The 21,940-nt window shown below is 36.3% G+C and overlaps 1 protein-coding gene across 1 annotated transcript in view; it reads right to left on the bottom strand.

Annotated features, from left to right (window-relative positions):
* Positions 1-21,940, bottom strand: part of CFAP47 (cilia and flagella associated protein 47) — a 278,872-nt gene that overhangs the window by 4,576 nt on the left and 252,356 nt on the right. The window contains exons 62-64 of the mRNA XM_017733531.1: positions 19,035-19,206; positions 17,410-17,571; positions 7,343-7,511 (exon numbers count right to left, since the gene is read on the bottom strand). Coding sequence (XP_017589020.1) covers positions 7,343-7,511; positions 17,410-17,571; positions 19,035-19,206 — 503 coding nt within the window. The remainder of the gene's footprint in view (positions 1-7,342; positions 7,512-17,409; positions 17,572-19,034; positions 19,207-21,940) is intronic.

Raw genomic sequence — 21,940 nt, 5'->3', positions numbered from 1 at the left:
TGCTTCTTCCTGTCATTCTAATTGTTACCCTGTTCAGTGCTAAAGTATATTTAAGGAGTATCATTGCAAGCAGGTTTGAATTTATATTGCAGATATTCAACAAAAAGAAGTTTCAGAACATTAAACCATAAACTCTTTGGCTCAGGCTTTGTTCTCTGCTGTGCACTTATGGAGCATTTACATTATTTCACAGATATACTGCATACACTTACAGCTCCTAAATGCCATCATCATATGAATCTCTAATTGTAGTTTATATTTTATTAACTAAAAATATATCTTTTTAATTTATATAATATATGAAAAAAGTATAATTAATAATTATACTTTTCTGCACCAATGTTGAAGTAATACATGTGGGTTTTTTGCTGTGTATTTTTAAAGAAACCTCTACTTGAAAATTGGCAGTACTGATTTTACATCATGTTTGCTGAATGACTCACCTTATTCCAACAAGATTCATAAATGAGAACTCAGTAGATATTTTACCATACATACATAATTTTTCAAAATTTTTATTAGTATTCTATTAAATCAAAATCTAATTTAAATTTAGAATTATTCTGTGTAAAACAGGCAGATTAACTTATCTTTATTCTCGGCCTTATTTAATGCTGTGAAATGAATTAGTTAACTCTACTGTCTGTAAAGGTAACATTCAGCAAAAGCAGGTGTGACATGAACCAACATCAGTATCTTAAATCCAAAGATAAAGCTGTCACTTAACAAAAGTAAGTGGCTCTCCAAAGTTAGCTCATTATTTTATTAACTTCAGTACAAAATGAAATGGTTTATCTTTCTTTAATAGAGCAGATGAACAATTTACTTTAAAGATAATTTAACCTCAGGGTCATATTTGCTGTGTGCAAGTCTCATGGATTATTTCAAGGTCAGAGAAAAGATCTGAAAGGTGTTTCAGCCAGTGATTAAAACCAAGTAGCACGTTACTAAAAAAAATAATTTCGGTCCATGAAATTCACACATATTGTGACTTGACTGCCTATAGTATTAGTAATAGGGGGATTTAGACAAAAATAGTGGGCTATGCCATCTCTCAACTTCATTTATCATCAGCATCAAACAATAGATATAGACTTCTGGGTAGTAATAAACTTTTGTTAATTTCCTGTTTGCTACAGAAATAGGCTGGATTGTATGTTCAGTGAAAAAAGAGGGTTTGGGCTTGACTTGCCAAAAAAAAGCTGCCTATTCTGTTGCTGTGTCAGGTGTTCTGTAGCAGGAGACATTGATATTTCCCTGATGGAAACTCATTGGCTTCAGTGGGGAAAATATGGGTGTTATGACATGAAACCTTTAGGTAGAATTCATCACGTTAAAAGGAAGAAAAATAAAAGGGCAATAAAACAAAAAACTCCACCCTAATATCTCATCTTGAACTATGGCAGTTCGTCTATTGTAAATCAAGTGCCATCATCCAAGACAATTGGAGACAGTCATTGTGAAAAAATTGGGCATTTATGTACTCTAACTGAAAAAAAATACTGTTGTGTCAGCTCAGCATTTTGGGCTAAAGGGGAAATGAGTGTCACACACATGGAAAGGTGACAATAATCCTCACCGTAACTTGAGGTTTTTTGTTTCATATTAGAACCATGAAATCAGTAATTTTCAAGGCAACCTAGATTTAAGTAATTTTCAGTAAACCTTAGACACACACAAATGTCCATTTTACTAGAATACTTAATTTCCAAGGGCACAATATTGGGGTTTTTAAGAGCTGCTGAAGCCATAAGTATTTTTTTCGGGATAAGTCTGTACATCTTAACTACAGTAACTATTCTAACCAATATGAAAACTGCAGCAAGAGCAAGTCAGTCAACTTCAAAATCCATGCAACTGCATCAAAGCTGCTGCTTTGGGTTTCCAGGTCAGACAAGTCACAGCAAAGGAAAACACAGATCATCACAGTTTCAGACTTTTCTGGAATCCTGAAGAGGAGAGAGAGAGAGACTTCCAAAGGTCAGCTACATATGACCACAGAATTAGGATAGAATATTTTATTTACAAGCTGTATTTACTTGCCTCAAAAGTGAGCCAAAATTTTCCAAATCTTCTTCCTATTTTTAAGGCAGTGCAGTTTATTGGGTCAAATTTAGAATAATTCTAATACTAGCTCTGATAGTAACAAAGTCTAAAGATGAAGGTATCAAATCTGCTGTAATCTGTACTATGACTAGAACAGAATTATAAAAGAGAAACTCTGTTAAGAAGATATATCTGATATAAACCCAGGTAGTTAAGAATCCAGGCTCCCTGTGATGCATATCTAGGCCTATTTCACACGCAATTTAAGAAGAAAGACCAGATCATATTCTGAATGTCCTTGACAATCTGAGGGAGGATTTCTTGTTGAAATGAATGACTTTCTTTTTTCAAAACCTCAACATTCCTGAATCAAAATGTGAAGAGAATAACAATTTGGCTCACCTGACTGGAGTAATGGCCATCTATTGAACTAAATCTCTCTGAAAAATGTTTTTAACAATTAAAAAATGAAACACACACTGCCACTTCTCACTAAATAACATAAGCTATTCAAGTAAGTCATTTAATCATCTTGATGGCTGACTGAGTAATGTTCATGAAGGAATTTATTCAGCCAATACTTGTAAAAGTCACCAAATAATTTATATAAAAGGCTATTTTTTTTGTATCCAACCCATTTTTACTGATGGCTCATGATTCATAGGATTAATTTGCAAAACACAGATTATCCACGGGTGTTCACTGTAGGCTGGAAGTGTTACTGAAGTACATGGTAAATAACTGCCAAAGAAATTTGTGTTAGAAAACTGGATTGGGAGCAAGGATCAAGAATTTCAAGGAACATTGTATTCCAATTAGCTTTCAAATAGTGTTAACCCAGAAAAATAAAAATAAAATTTGCAACACTTCCTAAAAAGTTAAAACACAACAAATTACAGGTAGTGCATCAAATATTTCCTGGCCATTAATTTATACTTCAGTGGTGACAAACAAAAAAAATGACAGATTACAATCAGTGTATACAGAATGAAATTAAAGCAAACCTTTGTGTGAACTGTGTAAGGGAAGAGCAAAAGCAAGAAAACTCATGGATCAAGATAAGAATGGTTAATAAGTGAAGGAATGAGGGAGAAAAAACCCCAAAGCAATAAAAAACACATCCCACAAGCAGATAAATGCCTACCCAGGCTGTAACCAATTTCTAATGAAGAAGATGGATAAGAATAATTTTCTTAGCTTAGAGAACATTTCCAGATATAATTAAAATTTATTTAATTGACTTCTTCAGTTCAAATGTGTTTCACATTATTGCTTAGACATTATACAATCAAAATCCTCCAGGACTGACAAGAGTCTGAATACCCTCATAGAGCAAAGATTCCCACATTATTATCACCTTTTGCCATTATCAGAACTGTAAGTCTCAATAAGCAAAGTAAATTTTCCTCATGCTTGTGAATCAAAAATGTTGAGTACTGATTCAGCACTCTGCTTCTAATCATAAAACTGAAGCCAACACCAACACATATCTTATCTAATGGGAAACTATTTCAATTCTAGTAAGTTACTTACATTTTTCCTTGCTCATTCTTTTCAAAATATACAATTTAAAATAACATTAAACTATGGTAATTAAGAAATCTACCAGGAACAAGGCAGAACATATTTTCAGCAAGCTGCTGAATATGTAACAGTACTGTTTGCTGTTAAGATATGCAAGTTTGCACAGACAAGTTTAGAGAAGCCACACCTGGGTACTGTGGTTGGCACACTGCACCATTTATTTGCAGAACAGCATGACAAATGGTTTTGATATGCTATCTTCCATAGGCTAAGTTAGTGATTATTCAGTAATAAAGGTGCACAAGCCTGACTTCTGGAGGGCTTGATAATGTTACCTGCAATCTGGTTTATTCTGACACCTATTTTATCATTTAAGACTTATTGTGTGTGCCTTCTGCTTTAGAATATCTCAGAAGTCTCACACATGAATTACAAAGCAATTGCTCTGGTCTCCAGCTGAATTCAGCACAGTAAAAGGAAATTAACTGCAAGCCAACAGGAATACACCTTTTTCCAAGGATTCCCAGCCTCCTGAATGCTCCACCTTGTTCCTGGCCGTGATTCCTGCCCCAGCTGCATCTTGCCTCAGCCTGACTGGCACATCACAGCTCTGGGATGTCACTGTGGCTCAGGAAGTCCCTTCTTCCCTCACAGCACTTTACAGCTTATCTAAGGACTGTGCTCTCTTCACTTACTTACTATTAGGGGTAATGCTTTTTATTTTTCAGTCAGAACTTCCCTGTTTAGGAAGGCAATTTTAAATTTAGAAGTTTGGTTATGGAAAAATACCTATTTAAAAATGCTGTTCAGGCACCATTTCACTGTTTCTTGCCTGTAGCTCAATTAGGTTGTGATGCCCTCCTTCAAAGCTACAAGCTTTTTCAAAGAAACAAGCATGATTATTTTCCTTACTGTCTTTCTATAATATTTGTAGATCATTCTTTGATCTACATAAATTTCTAACATAATTTTCTATGTCACTTCTGGAAAATTAAGATTCCTAGCAGCTATTTAAATAATTTTCTAACTTCAGTTGTTTTGATATGCAGTTGACTGAGAACAGAAGTTTTAATGATGGCTAAAGAACCTTAACTGCTTCAGCAAAGTAATTGAGCTTTCCTGCCATTAATAAAATCTACTGTAAGTATTCGTGAATATTAAAGGCTCAATGAATCCACACCATATCCCACAAAGTACCTGATTTGTGTGCATAAATATAAACTAGACAACATTATTTCAATTATAGATATACATTCAGATAATAAAATGTATACATTAAGTTCTGGTAGAGACCGACTGTAACATATATGTTAATGCTAATTAGCTTCTCAGCACTGGGTTCTCAGCAGGGTAACAAAACAAAAACATTGTACATACAATATTTGGGTTTAATGTTTAAAACAAATGAGAAAAACATAATTGTAGGATCTTTCTCCATAATCCTAAACTTTCCTTTTCCTTTACAACACAATTGTAATGATGAACACAAACTGAAGAACTTACACTGCCATCTCTGCTATTTACAGCTTAATTACCACTGTTCATTGAAACACACCAAAATTAAAAATCTGCTACTCACTGTTCAAAGAATTTAATAATAAAAATATGTTAGTGTTAGGACTATGACTTTACCCTTAGAAATGCAAAAGACATTTTAAAGCAAGTGTGCTGTAGTCCTTTATTGCAGCAGCAGCAGAAGAGAGGCACTGCAAAAGAAAAGAAGCTTCTTCACTTCTAAAAATAGCCCAAAGCCTCAGCCAATATATTGGCTAGAGAGGATACATGCAAGAAAGGTTCTTCAGTGTTGGGTCCAACACTAATTGCATTTCACCACCTCCATTGTTATTCCCCAAATAAGAGTGATTTAATACTGCTTTTATTTAATACATCTAATTAAGTCTGTCTCCCTCAGGTCACTAATGAAAATGATTTCAACAAACACAAAAGGCAAAAATGAGTATCAGGTATTCTCAACATGTCATCAAACCTTATTTCAGATCAGTGCTGAGAGCACAGCAGCCAAATCACACACAGCCACAGATGCTCTGACTTCCATTAGAACTGCAGGAATTAGAGCTTGTGTGGAGCAGAAAGGGGCAAGTCTGGAGTATACAAAAGGGCTACCAAAAAGAGCAAAGAGAACACAAAACCTCGTCAAAATATTACTGAAACCACTTAATCCTGCAATTTGAATAAGAATGTCAGAAATATCTCTAACAGACTGTGATGGAGTTGGTCCAATACATGTTTGCAAGTATCAAGAGTCCTTGATGCATTTTTAAATGTCCAAGAATAGATTCAACAAGATGTGATCTGTTATATATATATATGCAATATGTATAAATAACTGACTTCCTGCAGCCACACACAGTACCAGAGGTGGAGATGTTAAGAGCTGTCTGCCTAGATCATAACCAGAGACTGAGGTGTGAGTGGATATAGCTTAAAATCCAATTAGACCAAGACCATCTGTACTGATAAATTCCTAGAAGAAAATTCTGGATTACTGCCTGAGTTCTTCAAAAGCTATTAATAACCTTTGATCATTGTGTTTGTCCCATTCCAGAGAGATTTATGGTTAAATCTCTTTGTTAGTGATGAAAGCTAAGCCAAGGACAAGGATAGCTAGTACCTCTATATGTGCCATGCCAAAAATGGGAGTTCAGTTCCAGAACTTCATTAGAAGTTTCTGAGCTCTGTAGCTGTGTCATACAGCATTTTGTAAATACAAAAGAGCACAGCATATATGCAGTCATCTACCTTCTTTTTCAAATGGAAGAGTGATAAGCATCACTGCTATTTATGTAAAGAGATTAAATTAATCAAACATCTAATACCATAAAAGAAAATGAGTAGGAGGGATTGAAGGACCTTGTTTTTCCAGGATTTGAATTTCTTACTGCTGTACAAGTTGTCACTTGTAGAGATAAAACACTATAGCAGTTTTCCATGCATCTTTTTATCAACTTTGTTTTGACCATCTTATTTCTTAAATCAATATTGCTGTTTCACTTCTAATATAGTAGCCTGAAAACACCAGCATGCAGTAAATAGACCTGAAGTACAAACCATGATTTATAGAGAATATGGGGTGTTCACCCCTGCTGTGTGTTTTCAACACATTCCTTCTAAAGAATAACTTAAAACTTGAAAATTAGTTTCTGAGAGATTTTTACTGCTGAAGAAATACATGTCTTCAAATGTTTCCTGACCTTCAGACTTACACAGACTACTTGGTTGCAAATAATTTTTGTCTATTTTGCATCTTGCTTCAAAAGAGCTATTCCTGGCTTTGTGCTCTGAAATTCTATCTTCTACAGTTTGGCACCTGCCTTCTAGAGCCTTTGATCCTGTAAGATGTATAATACAATTAAAATCAACAACCTAGGCTTCACATCTTCAATTAATTTTATATTCTCCACCAGTTCTTAACAGGATCATTTTGATTCTCTGTGAACGCCATGTTGTCTATGGAGTTGGGGCAAACATATGAAGGTAAATATCTGCCTCTGGTGCTGACAGCAAAAGGATAACATAGAAATTAGAATGCAATATAATACAGTGTAAAATACAGTGTAAAATGCGTTATGTTTTTCCAGCTTGTAATGAGTCAATTCTCAAAATTTAGTTTTACTCTTGTCCACTGTGAGGAGTAGTGAAACAATCACAGCACATTCACTGGTGTGTTCCAGTGCTGCTCTTTGGTGCAGGATTTCTCCTCCTGCTGGCACTCCTGGAGGTGTATTTGTGGATTGCTCTGGGGAAGGCTTACCTCAATGACCAGTGTTGCTGTGTGCTTCTTGCCATACATCCTTGGCTTGTATCCCACTGTTATATGGGTTCCCACAGTGCCTTCTGGGAGAAGTTCTCCAGCTTGTGGCATCACAAGGAAATCGGGATCGCTGCCCGCCAGGAAGTGGGCAGTGAATGGCTCTGGGTCCCTACGGAAAAGCACAGGAGAATGTTGTGCCTTGTACAGTACCTTAACAGAATTTATCTGCATTCCAACCTTTAGGCCACCATGTGGCATGACTCAGGAAACATGGCATGGAACAAATATGGAATATTAACAGCATTCTTACTTACAGAATAATTATTCTGTAGTAATTGTTTATTCATACACAGGGACCTGCATACTGGTATTCAATTTCAAACACATTTACATGCTATTATAAATATTATATTAACTATGGAGTAATGAAAACATTTGCCACTAGAATAAAATGAATTATTTGAGTTGTAAAGGTATAATAATAGTGATAGACGTAAATTCCACATCAGAGTGAAAATCCACTTTTCCTATTAAAGCACTCCCCTTTCCAACAATCAAATAAAACTGACAAGCTACCCATTTTATTAAGTTTTATGACTAGAACTGAATTTGCATTCTGGCAGCGTTACTACACTAGGAGGGAGTTCTGAAAGCCTTGAAATGAAGATATGAAAAATAATAATTTTTTATTACTGTTTTCACATTTTTCATATCCCATCAATTGAACATTTTTAGATTTTGCAATAACATAATTAGGTTCCTCTATTGATATTATTGTATATCTCTTATCTCAAAGAATTTCTGTCACAGGTACTGCAGATCTTGTCTAATGCCTTGTTTCACAGCAGTGCTGTTGGACCCAAAGAAAATCCCTAGTCCTGGTAAAGACAGCAGCTGAGAGCTATAAAACAATCTTAGGCCAATCCCAAACTAAAGCCTGTCTATCACAGCTCCTCAGGGACTACTTGCCATAAACATTCTCAGCATGAAAAGAATGTACGTTTCTGTATTTTCTGGTGAGGCATTCTCATTTTAGCCTTTATATGTGTTACTGAGGACAACTCTATCACTCTCTGGACACAAGGAGAACACGGGAAATTGAAAGTAGAAATACAGTGGGGTGCTCAAAAATTAATCTGCAACACCCTGGCACTGTACAGCAGGGCAAGTATTGTGCATGCTTAGAGGAAACACATTTTCAGTTGATAAAACCTGAAGAATGAAAAGCTAACAGTATCTCAGAGAAAAGCTCTTCAAATCTGTTTATTTATGGACTGTCACACCAGAAATAACACTTTTCAAAGAAAATACCCACAAAGAAATGAAATTTAATATTTTATGGCAAGTTATATCGCTGCAGAAATGTTCCACATTTCCTGGGCAAGCGCTATCCTGTGGGTGGCATGCTGGGCCTATGTCATCTTGTTTAAAAATAACCCTCCTTTGGAATATGTTCTTATGGGAGGCTGTACTATATTCAAAATGCTCTTGTGAAAAAAAGGTCACACTGCCAGTTTATAGAAACAAACAGTGCGAGTGCAGAAAACAGAAACTGAAAAGCTTCTGTTGCCTCAAAAGAAATTACCTGATATTTAGCAGTGCTGTTGGACTTGGGTGCATCAGAAGATTTAGCCTGGCTTTTCCTTCAGGTAACAGCAAGGTGAGCAAAACTACTGAATGTCTGAAAGTACATTTCCAGTCTTGTGACATCAAACTTATGCTAACAACCCCTTTCTGTGGTGCCTAAAGCTGTGCTGCTGAGTTTATAGCCCTGAGCCATCAGCACTAATCCTGCTGGGCCTGAGTTCCCATCCATATGCTGGATAAGCCTTGAATTTTCACATCTTTATTTCCCACAAGGACTGCTCAGCTGTGAGTGCCTAGAGCACACCTACTACACACAGACACACAGACACAGACAGCAGGCACTGGATCAAAAAGTAATGATGCTTCTAGACCAAGCAGCAGAGCAGAGCACTCATCAAAAATGCCTGAGATAAACATTCAAACCATCATTCTGAAAACAGAAACCTGGACACAGCTCTTCATTTCCAACATCACTGCTCTCCAGGCTGTTCAGGAACATTTTAAAGCAGCACTTTCTTTATCTCCCATGTTCAGCCTGTTTTCCAGTAAATAGTTAGGGATGACAACTCCTAAAAAGTGCTTGGTGTCTTCATAAGACATCCAAGAGCATGACTTGGACTACAGATGTGATGATGAAATGCTAAGGGAGATGAGGCAGGGGACAGGCTGCATACACAGGAGACACAGGAAAATACAGATTTCATTCCTGAAGAAATTGCCTCTTAGCAGGGTGTTATGCAACAGTAGTTTGTTTCAGGGGTTTTTTCAGAGACATCAAAACAGTCAGAGTCACAGAGGAGAAAAAGCTACAGTTTTTGTCCAGACAAGGGGACCAGACAGTTTAAAGTGAAATCTATAATTATGCACACAAGATATTAGCAAGTCAGAGAAAAATTATCTTATTACATCAATCTTTTCAGATTTTAATTTTCCTAAAGAAAAATAGAAAGAAAAAATAAATAAAAAAGCTTTAAATAAAATCTGCATGCTTCTTGACAGCATTATCACAAGGTACTAGAGGCAGTTACAATTTTGTTCATGTTGAATGAAATACACAAAGGCATATGAACCTGCATGAACACATATAATCACAGCTAAAACCTCCCTATTCCCAAAGCCTGTCCCTAATATTAAACAAAAGAGTCAGGGCATTTCCTGTATGCAAAATGTTTCACAGAGTATCAACTATATCCAAATAAGGAAAAGAGAAATTTTTGACACATTAAATGTATAACCATAATATGATAGGCCAGCAGGGATTCTGATGAAGATGGCACAAAAACTAGCAATTAAAAAATTACATAGTCAGAAGCAGGAACCTTTCACTGATAAATCATGCATTGTTTTAAAAATAAATCTAAAGATGCCTTCTCAAGACAAAACAAGCAGTGTTTTCACTGCTGTTCACATTAGGGAGATGAACTGGCATGCTGGGTACCTCACAAGCATAAGTAAACTGCTTTCTCTTTCTCATCTTTTATAATAAACAGAAATCTGAAGATGCAATTCCGAGAATAGCACCTGAATTTCAGACATTATCATGTTCTGTGTCTGTATATTTAGTGTATAATTAAAAATTAATAATTATGTTTTTTTAAATGATTAAAATTTAATTCCTCCTTTTTGATTACTCCTTCAGGTAAAACAGCCTTGGAGTCAATGTTTGGCTTGTCATTTCTCAGCCATGAAGGGCACTTGAGAGGCAGTCTGTACTTTTCCAAGAAGGGTGGCAGATCCTAACATACTTTATAAAGCTTAATGATGTGTAGAGTTTTGAAAACACAGATGAACCAAGCACAAATGAATTAGAAAATATAAGGACAGAGGCCTTGTAAACCAAAGAAAGTAAATGTGTTTTCCCATCTGTCTTTCCTTAACTCCTCTCATAATGGTTTGGTACTGCCATCAGACAACATGAACTCTGTCCTTACTCAAATAATGAACCAGAGTAAATACTAATTTGAATTTAAATAATAATTGGACACTCAAATCACGGCAACCTGGAAAAGAGGAAACTGAGCTGGTCTTTAATGGGCATCTTTATAATTACTCCTTTAATCTTGTCCTTAAATAGAACTCTATGCTTATCAGTGTTCTCACACTAGATAATTTTCAAATTATTAAACTAAAAAAAAATAGCACCTTGCATCTCCAACTGAAGAAAAACTTAAAATTTATATTCCTGTAGAGATCACACACCACAACTTATAAAATACTCATCAAAACTGAAAATATAAACCTTTATTAAATTAAGGCTCAAATAGGTTTAATGTTTCTCTTCCCAAAACTACTGCAGCAGTAAATTATTCCTGTAGAAATGCAGTCCTTTAAAAAACCCAGCATTTTGAAAATCCGTGCATAAAAAAACAGCCCAAAGTCCTTTTGATCAAATACTTGGGTATTTTTTGCTAATAAAAGAAGAATAACAAAATATCTTAATCTGTAAAGTGTCTGACTGCTTCAGGATAGGATATAAGGGATATGAAAGTGTTGCAATGTGGTTCAACCAATAGTTAATAATAACTTATTTCTTGTAATTTGTAGTATCTCTTGGATGTCAAAAGACATTTCAGTTCTTACACGGTCGAGTCCTTCAAACTTATTAACTGTATGCATTTGTCAAATTCTATAGAATTGTTCGTGATGCTTGGTATGATTTAGATAATTTCCTATCAACCAAAAGAAGTTACAATGGAAAAATAAATTAGGAACTCATTGTTATTTATCAAAATTGGTTATCTTTTATACCCAAACCAACTCTGGTTTAATTGACCACTCTAAACCCTGAACTTTGTACATCAGAAAAGATATAAACTCCAAGTATCACTTCTGTGGCTCTGGAAAGGCTGCTTTGGAATTAAAGGACTTTCAAAAAATATGAGCAAACACTGCATGACAAAGGCCTGTCAGGGAATGCTTTACCAACCCCAAGATGGCTTTTTGTTGTGTACATGTTGTAAAACAAAAGCAGGAGTTAGAGGTTCTATCTTCACAAGATGATTTCTGTCTCATTCCTGTTCTACCCAGGGCTGCTGTATTTGCAGAGTGACAGATGACTGCATACAGCTCCTGGCTAAATGTGTGACATGTCAAGTATTCTATTATTAGGAAGGATGATCATAACTTTTTGAAAGGTCTGCTGAATGTTTACATTATCAATATTTTCCACTAGTCTCCATTCAAACTCCAAAAAATGGAGCCCAGTCAACATTTTGCAGCTGCCACTATGTGGGAAGTGCTAAGATAAAGTATTTTATTACATCTTTAGATTAGTGGTAGAATTTTGCAGAACTGATAACAAAGAGATTAGCAGAGGAATCCAGGCCTGTAACATGCACAGCAACATGTGAGAGAGTGTAGGGGAGGGTGCATGAGCTGAGAACTTACCAAATGCATTTTCTTGCAGCATACTTAATTCTGGCTCATGGCAGTTATAACAAAATACAGCAGTAATTAGAGTAAAACAGCAATGGTTCTTAAAATTATAGCTGTAAACATTTTTTTGGTTTTCCCTTCAAAATTAGGGAGGGTACAGAAACCAAATGCGGTATTCACTAATTCTTCAGAATTAAAATTAATTTTGTGTGACCAAGGAATGTTTTTAATTGAACATTTATTCTATGCACTAGGAAATGTGCATAGAAGAAATAAGGAAAATCTCCAATTGAAAGTAGGTTAAGACAACTATATCTGCATATGCAGTCATTTTAAAGCCTAATTTCATCTTTATTCTCATCTCCCCAGCCCACCAATTTGGGGTTTTTTCCCTCTTTATTATAGCTCTTTTTCCATAATCAGGTGGAGCCTTGGATTTGCAGATGCCTCTCTGTGGAGATCACATCAACACCAGGCTGTTTGCTTTTGTGACAGCAGGTGCTATGTTTTTCTGAGGGGAAGTTTGAGTTTATCCAAGAAGTTTCCTTAATGTAACAAATATCCTGCTTGCGATAAACACAGGACTGGAGTGACAGGGCAGGAAGGCAGGATGGAAAAAATTCTACTGTCTGTGGGAAGCCATACATGATTGAAACAATCACTAACAGGTACATGGAAAGACAGAACTAAATTGGTGAAAGGAAACTCTGTGTATGAGCAAGAAGCAGACAGAACAATTAGGAGAGAATTATCCTCCAGCTTGACTAAACCTTCAAATGGAGTGTAGTTTACAAAAAATTTGCAAGTGAATATAGTGTTCACAAATATCTATCTATCCCACACATTTCATGTTGGCTACTGAAGTATTTGCCCTGGAAAACATGAGGTAACATTCTGCTTTATCAGGACATCAGTATTTTAATGGGAATAAATAAATCTATCCATCAAAATACCTCTGTACAGGAACATAGAGCACTAAATAAGCTCCAAAACCCACTTCTGTATTAATACAAATGTCCTGATCCCAAACGTAATTGATTAAAAACACATTATCTTCAGTAAGCCAAATATAGAAAGGACTAGTTTTCTTAAGCAAAGTATCACTCTGAGAATTTTTATGTTTCAATTACAGATTTAAACATAAAATAGTAGAAAAATAATTTAAGATGGATATCAAATAAAATTCTGTAAGTTTTATTTCCAAGGATAATCTTCTATCCTGTTTGGTTAATGCTGCCGTCATGCTGTAAACCACTGGCATTCAATAATGCATTTGGTATTAAAACAAGCACTGACATTATCTCAAACATTAGAGGTCTGCACTAAAACAAATTACCCCAGTGGAAATGCTGCCAACGATTTCAGCCGGTGTTGAATTAAACCTACATTTATGATAAAACCCAAAAAAGGTCATCCATGAATGTTAAGAAGTGTAGATTTTTCTTATTTAGGAAGTGAAATCTGCTGATTTGACTCTAATCAAGCTTAATGCCAATACAAGAAACCCTTCAACAACATGTCCCTTTGGAATTTTTTAAGCTGAAAGTAAAATAGTGGTCTATTCCTACATCCCACCTGATGTACATGCATATAGTTTTAAAACATACATTTGTTTTCTTCATGAAATAAAACTGTTCAGCTCATTCTCAGTATCTTTTATTATTTGCTGGAGCAGACATTGGGCTATTTCTCATTGGGTCATGTGTGTGTCAACTTTAAATGTATTAAAAGGGTGCATTACATATTATCATGAACTGCTGGAGCTTTCATTATTGCAGATCACTGTGAAGAGTGTAGCAATGACCTCCCATTTGTAACTGATCCTTCCTGAAGCAGCTACACCAAAATCATTAATTCAGTCTGGGCTATTCTGTATACACTGAAGATTTAGGGGGAGGAGGGCATGTGGAATTAAAGGAAGGCCACTTTTGAGTTGCACTAGCTCTGTAAAGAAAAGGAAAGCAAAACCCATTGATCTCACAGGTTTATTGTCAATCACTGAAGACCCTCATTCAATGTGGTGTATATATATATATATATATATATATATATATATAAAAAATATGCAAGAATCCTAACCTGTTCTTAATAAGATCTTGAGCCTTTTTTAGGGCCTGTGATTCTCAAATACTATTTGTTGCATCACTATGTGCCCTGCTAGCTCAAAAAGATGCACAGGTATTCTCAGTGATGATGTGCAACCCCTCTGTCCTGGCAGCTGCAGGAGAAAAAGACACATCTGCAGTGTCTCTCCCTAGCAGGTTACTCAGAAATGCACCTGTTTCCCCCACAGTTACTCTCAAAGCAGCAGTGCCATGAGCTACTGCCCAGCATAAGTAAAGAAGACAGAAAATATCTACATGCAAGGAGAAAAAATAATCACCTCTCTTAAAGTAGCAGAACTGATTCTCTACGGATTGTGCTACTGATTGCTTACTAAAGAAAACTCCAAAGGGTTGATAATTTTTTTTCAGGGAGGATCTATAGGATGATTCTTTATATTCTATTCAAAATTTTTAAACCATGTTTTAATATTTAATTGTCTTATTTTTAATCTAAATAAGTTGAGTTATTCAAGCATTAAATTACACCTGTAATATATGTTTTTCTTAAGTAAATGCTTCTTATCTGCAGGTCCACTATTCAATGTGTTGGTTGGCTGAGTGTTCTGTTTCTATACAAAACCTCCACCACCAAAATCTCCTAAACAAATATAAGATAAAGCAATGTAAGATAAAGCAATATTTAACTTACAGAGCAGTTCACAGAACCACAGAATGGGTCGGGCTGGAAGGGATCACCACAGGCCATCAGGTCCAGCCTCCCTGCTCAAGCAGGGCCATCCCAGAGCACATGGCACAGGATCGTGTCCAGATGGTTCTTGGATATCTCCACTGAGGGAGACTCCACACCCTCTCTGGACAATCTGTTCCAGTGTTTGGTCATTAAACAGGAAAGAAATTCTTCCTCATGTCCAGGTGGAACCTCCTGGCCATCAGTTCCTGCCTGTTCCTCTTGTCCCATTGCTGGGCACCAGGGAGCAGAGCCTGGTCCATCCTCTGCCCCCTCCCTGCAGACACTGACAGACAGGGATGAGGTCCCCTCTCAGCCATCTCTTCTTGAGGCTGAACAGCCCCAGATCCCTCAGCCTTTCCTCAGAGAGATTCTCCAGTCCCTTCAACATCTTTGTCACTCTGCCCTGGACCTGCTCCAGGAGTTCCATGTCTCTCCTGTACTGAGGAGCCCAGAACTGGACACAACACTTCAGGTGATCCTCACCAGGGCTGAGCAGAGGGGCAGGATCCCCTCCCTGACCTGCTGGCAGTGCTCTTCCTAAGGCGCCCTAACGAGTGGAGTTCCTGGCACTGTTTATAACATGGAGCTTTTTTGGTACATGCAAACATTACATTTTGCATTTGAAATGTAGGGGGGGAACACTTGCTATATAAAATAACATTGGAATTTGCTTAAGGGCAAAAGGGAATCTGTCTTCCATCATGGCTCTTCCTTTATATAACTATAATGACTCAGGTTTTATAATGCCTTTCTGGAGAACATCAGGTATCTTCACTACTATCAAACACCTACCAGGAGATTACAGTATTGCCAGAGCAATTGCTTCACTTTTGTTTCTGAAACAGCCATTCTATTGAAGCTGTTAACTTGAACACTGTGATAGAAGCCTTTGTCAGAGTCCTCAACAATTATCATCACTGACAGACATCTAAAACCTGGACCAACTGTCCATCTTAGAGACACAGCTTTTGGAAATAAGCTTTAAAAAAAAAAAAAAATCAGTTGGAACCAAATACACTTCCTGATGGGGATGAAACAAAAGGATGTATCTACAATGAAAGTGTCAATCTGTGTATCTTGCACATTTCTAGATATATAGTAAAAATAGTTCATTTAAAAGAAAATAAAAGAAACTTTAAAACTTCCATAAGCTAAATATTTTTTAAGCATAATGATTCTTTCAGATTCACTGTTTACTATTTTAAAACTTGTCTATCATTACTACACAATTTATTCCTTGACTTACTGCTGTATACAAATGACACTGAGTTTGCTATAACATTGTAAAACTCTGAGAAAATAATTGAAATGTGTAAAAATATATGTAAATGGAGATTTCAGCTTTTTTTTTTTCAAAAGGAGAGTAACAAAATACAGAAGAATTACACCATTATTTTAACTAGTGGAAGTAGAGATGAATTCATAGCATGCTTGCATAATACAACAGGAGTACTTTAGAAAGAATGGCACATTTAAAAATTTTTAAAGGAAAATGTAAGGAAATGTTTTTAACTTGGTGTAAGCATAAAGTACTTTGAAAAAAATCTATTAGCAAAAGCACTAAAGCTTTACTAGTGAGCCTTTAATATCACAAACCACCTTCCTTAAGACTGAATTTTAACATACTCCTGTGGCAATCTGTTAATCCATTGCTTTCCATTGCCCTGTTCCCTGCCCTAGCCATGGCCACTCCCTCGGTTTCTCCCTATTGGTTCCTGTACCCCAACCCCACCCAGGGACCGCCCCTGGGCCCCTGACAAAACCACCCCACACCCAGACCACAAGGTGTCTCTACTTCCAGAGATCGCTGGGACAAAATGTGAGATTAAAATCTTCTTAACCCACGTGGGGAGACCCTTCTCTGCTTCCTTTATCATCACTGGTTGTAATGCTGACAACTGACCAGAGCAAGATCACGGGGCCATCCGAAATGGACTGTGGGGTGTGACTGGGTTGCATTGCCCAAGCAGCCCCTCTGAGCTCTTAGGAAGCTATAGCCTGCTAAGCAAAATCTAGCTTTACAACATACTCCCAAGCCTTTTAGGGCAAAAAAAGTCAGAATATAAACATCTGGATCTATTCCACAGATTTTCTCTTAAGCCAAAGCCTAAATGTAGAATGCTTCTGTTTTCTACAACAAAGCTTCAAAATCACATTTGTTACTTAAACAATGCAGCTCTTGAAAATGATGATGAAATAGCTGCATCCCAGTTATGTTTCTGCTGCCCAAATTTATTCTAACCAATGTGTCTGAGTAGGAGTTGTACCCTCAGAAGACTGCATAAATTCTTGAACGTAAGTGTTTTTACCTTGTCTGGCTTGTGAGCTTAAAGCCAACTATGGATTCCTTATTCAGGCCAACAGCTACAATGTTGATCACATCATCCACTTCTGGCTCTGTGGCAATGAACAGCATTGGAAACTTCCAGAGGCCTCCTGCAGTACACTGAACTACGAGAGTTGCCTTATTCCTTAAAATTTCAGATAAAAACACTCAATATATAGACAAACATTATAAAACATAAACTGATTAATGTACAAAATAATCTTCGATGTGTGGGAGTAAACTACAGTAAAATGAAAATACAAATGGGTTTAAATTGGAACACATTCTTAATTTTGCATGGCATAGTACATATCAGGTAAAATTGACTGGAATGTAGATTAAATAGCAAAGTACAAGAAAGAACATAATATGAAAGCAACGGCACAGGCATGAGGTTTTATTCTTCCTCTGCTTACTCTGTGAAGAAAAAAAACCAACTAAATTTATTTTACTCATTATTCTGTATTTACTGTGGTGTTAGAGGAGAATTTTGTCCAGAACATATTAGCAGTTCATATTAGGATCAAATAGATCTGACAAAGGTCTATGTACTTAAGAAAAATGCCGGATTCAGATGCCCTCAGAGTGTCCAAGAGAGTTGGTGCTGTAGATTCTGAAGATAACAAAACAAAATAATTGCAGTCACTGAGTCCTGTGCACAAAGCCTGATAAGTCTCAAGTACACAAAGATAAAAAAATCCAAACCAACTAAAAAATAATAAAATGAACAGGACAATGTAGAAATGAAAAGGCTTTCTAAATTCACCTCCCTCTGACACAATGCCACTGCATTTGGGGGGGGGGGAGGTGGATTATTCTTCCTACAGGTTTGCTCTTTGTTTATTCCATTAACCTCCTGGACTACTGCAAGTAAAGAGTAACCTCCTGCCTCCTAAAGATAACTTTTTTCATGCAATCCATGATACTCAGCAGTGACTGCTCCCTAACACTCCTGGTAATGTTGGGACTCTGGATTTACTTTGTGCCTGCAGGTCACTAAAGCTTCTTTCCAACCTCCTCCTGACACACATTTGACTGTATCCAAAGGAAGGTGCAACTTCCTTCTCTCCAAAAGGATCTCCCTTCCATGGTTTCCTTTTAAAGAAGGGAGATGTTGTCACGTAAATCAAAGCACATACATCATTTCTCATATCACAGCTATAAAAAAGGAGAAGAATTTCCTGTGGATCATTGTTACTGGGGCACTAGAAACTAATTTCAAATTCAACTATCCCATCCAAAGAAAATGCACACATGCTTGTCTAGGAAAAGTTTTTAGACTGACAGACCACCCTGTTTGCATGTTCTTTATTAATTTTGAGAACAATGAGTTTTCATTGGAAGTTTTTCAATACTCCAGTGTTTAGAAGTAAAACAATGCACACACAGACTATGGAAGTAACTCAACAGAACCATCTCACAGGCACTCAAAAAGAAACACTGTCAGTTTTAACACTGAAGATATCATACTGAGAAGCAGAAAGTGAGGAAATCTGAAACAATAGGCCTCAGTGGTGAAAAAAAACCGAGGAAAAGAATGCAGGGAAATTATTATATAGGTAAGAGTGACCTGACAGGATCTTTTGATAGTAAAGAACAGGATCTTACCTCATTGGTTTGCTAGGTGCAAACACTACGTTAAAGATCAGAGTTACAATTCTGGATTCTGTATCCCATTCTTTTTGAAGCAGCTCCATACCAACCAAAGAGTCAAGCTGAGATCTAATTTCATCTGATTGATATTGCAATTCATACAGAAACTCCAGTGTTGCAGAGGAACCTAAATGATACAGGAGAAAAATATCAGCCTGTGTGTGCTGTAATTTCACACAGTTGGTCGGCTCAGTGTTACAATTCTTCCATTTGTCACTAAAAATGACAAATAAGTAACACTGGCAATTATCTAAAACTTAAGTGATTTCCTTCTGACTGCATAATTTAATCTTCCCATTTAATATGACAGGCTATATACTTTCCAGCAAAATGGAAGCTGGAAAACTTACTTGAGATATGTGAATGGCAATAGCAATATTGCTCTGGCTACCACGCCTGCATTATGGAGAGATATTTCTAATTCATCAGCCAAATGAAAATTTCAAGTACATAATACTCTTTTTGAGTAATGCCATTGGGACAACTGAAAAAAAAATCATTAAGGACATCAATGCCATTGATGGCTGCAGGCCTGAGAAACAGAACACAGAGAAATAGTGAAGATGTCACCCCAGCCTATTCTCTTATTCCCTGAAGCAGCTATGAAAAGGCCAAGTAGTAATGACATAAAAATAAACAACTGAGCTTCTTGAATCAAATGTCTCCTCCAGCTGTAATAAAGAAAACCGAGATATTCAGTATAAAATAGTAATTTGTCCACAGAAGGGAACATTTCTATGAGGAAAGGAATCTCAAGCTGCTAATCCATTTAAAAGTTTTACACATTTTATGGATTAGAAGTGTTTTAACACAACCACTCTCTCCTGCAGGAGATTTTTGTTTTACTATGACCACCTATCTCAGGGCACATTTTGAATTTGCACAGCTGAGTACAAATGTACAGAACTGCTGTGTGTGCATCCCTGTATACATATCCTGGCTGCAGAGTGCCAGTCAGCTGCAGAGTAAATTCCCAAGGCCTTCCAGCTCAGAATACTAAAATACAGACAACAGATTTGTTTATATAAAAAGTCCAAGAGACAGGGTTGGAGAAAAGCTTACTTTGGTACTGCCAATCTGTAAAACCACCCAAATTTAAGTGACTATGGAGATGCCTTCCCACGCTTCTAGTCCTTTGTCCTTCTCTGAAATGCACAATTTCCCTCTTCCCACTTCAGCAGCTAACAGGAGGCCTGAACTTTTGTTGCCTTATTTTTGTAACACACAGATTAACTCTGAAAAATGTAGCAGTTTATACTGAAACATTTCTAATTCTTTAAAGTAAACTCTTCACAGACAGCTGCACAACATATACCAGATTAGAGTCACACAGATGTAATCAAAGTATTATGACCAGCATAAGGGATTATCAATCATAGTAGGTTAGATATACATTGAGTACCAAAACACAGGATTTCCATGCATTAATCCATATATACACGGCCTTTTTTACAATAAATGTAATTTGTTACAATGAAATTCAACATGAACATTTTCTCCCACAGTCTATAAAATTCAGGATCATCCTACATTGTTTCAAGCTTGCCATTTCTCCATTTGAAAAATATAATGTTTATGTCATGCACTCAGATTCCAACATAGCCCAAGGCTTTTAAGAGTCACCTCTGACAAATGCTAGGACATGAAGATTCAGATGTTGACAACCAATGGGAGAGAAAGGATGACACAATCTGGAGCATTCCACAGTGAAAAAAAATTGCAGCTGTTGAGCAGATGCTTCTTTCAGCAGTTATATCACACAATGCTACTCAGAAAAAGCTTATTTTACAGTTCAGGTGCTAGGAGGACAACACTGGGAATTACATGCTGCTTTTAATATCCAAAGACATTTGGGTTTGGTTTGACATACATACATATATATATATAAAACTTTTTAGTCAGAAGCAATTAAATATTTTTTTTTCTGTTTCAGGCTGTTTTGCAACCTGTTCTATGCTTATATTATGTAATTAGTCAAAATATTTTAATACTTCCAACACTTAAGGAAGAAATGATGCATTTATGAGTGCCAACATTTAAAAGCCTTGTTATGTTGGTCCCTTCAGCTCATTTTGATCTAGACTGCAGATCTAGTTTAGGACTGCTAAAAAATGTAAAACATAGTTATATTTTTCATCACAGCTGCCCTGGAGACTCCTATATTACCATACTGTAAGACTTCTCTGTGAAATGTTAATATCTGATTCTAGCAGTCCTGTAATACATGTGCTGCCTAAACAAACTGGCAAAACTCAGAAGAAAAAAAAAGTTATGAAACAGCTAGGAAAGTGTCAAATTTGTCAAATATTCAGAGTCCTCTTGACTCCTAGAATTTCCAGTTTCCATTAAAATGGCAGAAGTTGTAAAACATGGAGACAGCACTAACACTTTCTTGAAAGCAAAGTCAAATACAATATAACATACTGCTTGAATAGGCCTTGACTCCTTAGGCCCAGCTCTTTGTATTCTTTCATTCAGTTTTCTCTTCATTTCAGTTCAGTTTTCTTTTTAAAAATCACCATTTTTGATACACATAAAATTCCTGTTTTACCTAATGCAAGATGCAAAATACACATGCAAATATAGAAGTATAACCCAATTAATCCACTTGTGTTCTGTAATTAGAGAGCAGCAGAGAGAGCTTTAGCCACATCTGACTCAACATAGAGATATTTATCAATCCAAATACTGCAAAGATACAAGCATGCTATTTAAATACATCTAGTTAAATCTAGCAAATAGAAATTCTGATTATAAAAAATATTACTTCTTCATATTTTCTGAAAAATAGTTTGTCTTATTTAAGTAAGAAGAGAAAATATATTCTGAGGTAATTATTCCATTATTAAACATTATTATTA

Source organism: Corvus brachyrhynchos, unplaced genomic scaffold, assembly GCF_000691975.1.
Source record: "Corvus brachyrhynchos isolate BGI_N302 unplaced genomic scaffold, ASM69197v1 scaffold34, whole genome shotgun sequence".
Lineage (NCBI taxonomy): Eukaryota > Metazoa > Chordata > Aves > Passeriformes > Corvidae > Corvus > Corvus brachyrhynchos.
The sequence above is the reverse complement of the archived record's forward strand: the minus strand, read 5'-3'. Positions and strand labels throughout refer to the sequence as shown.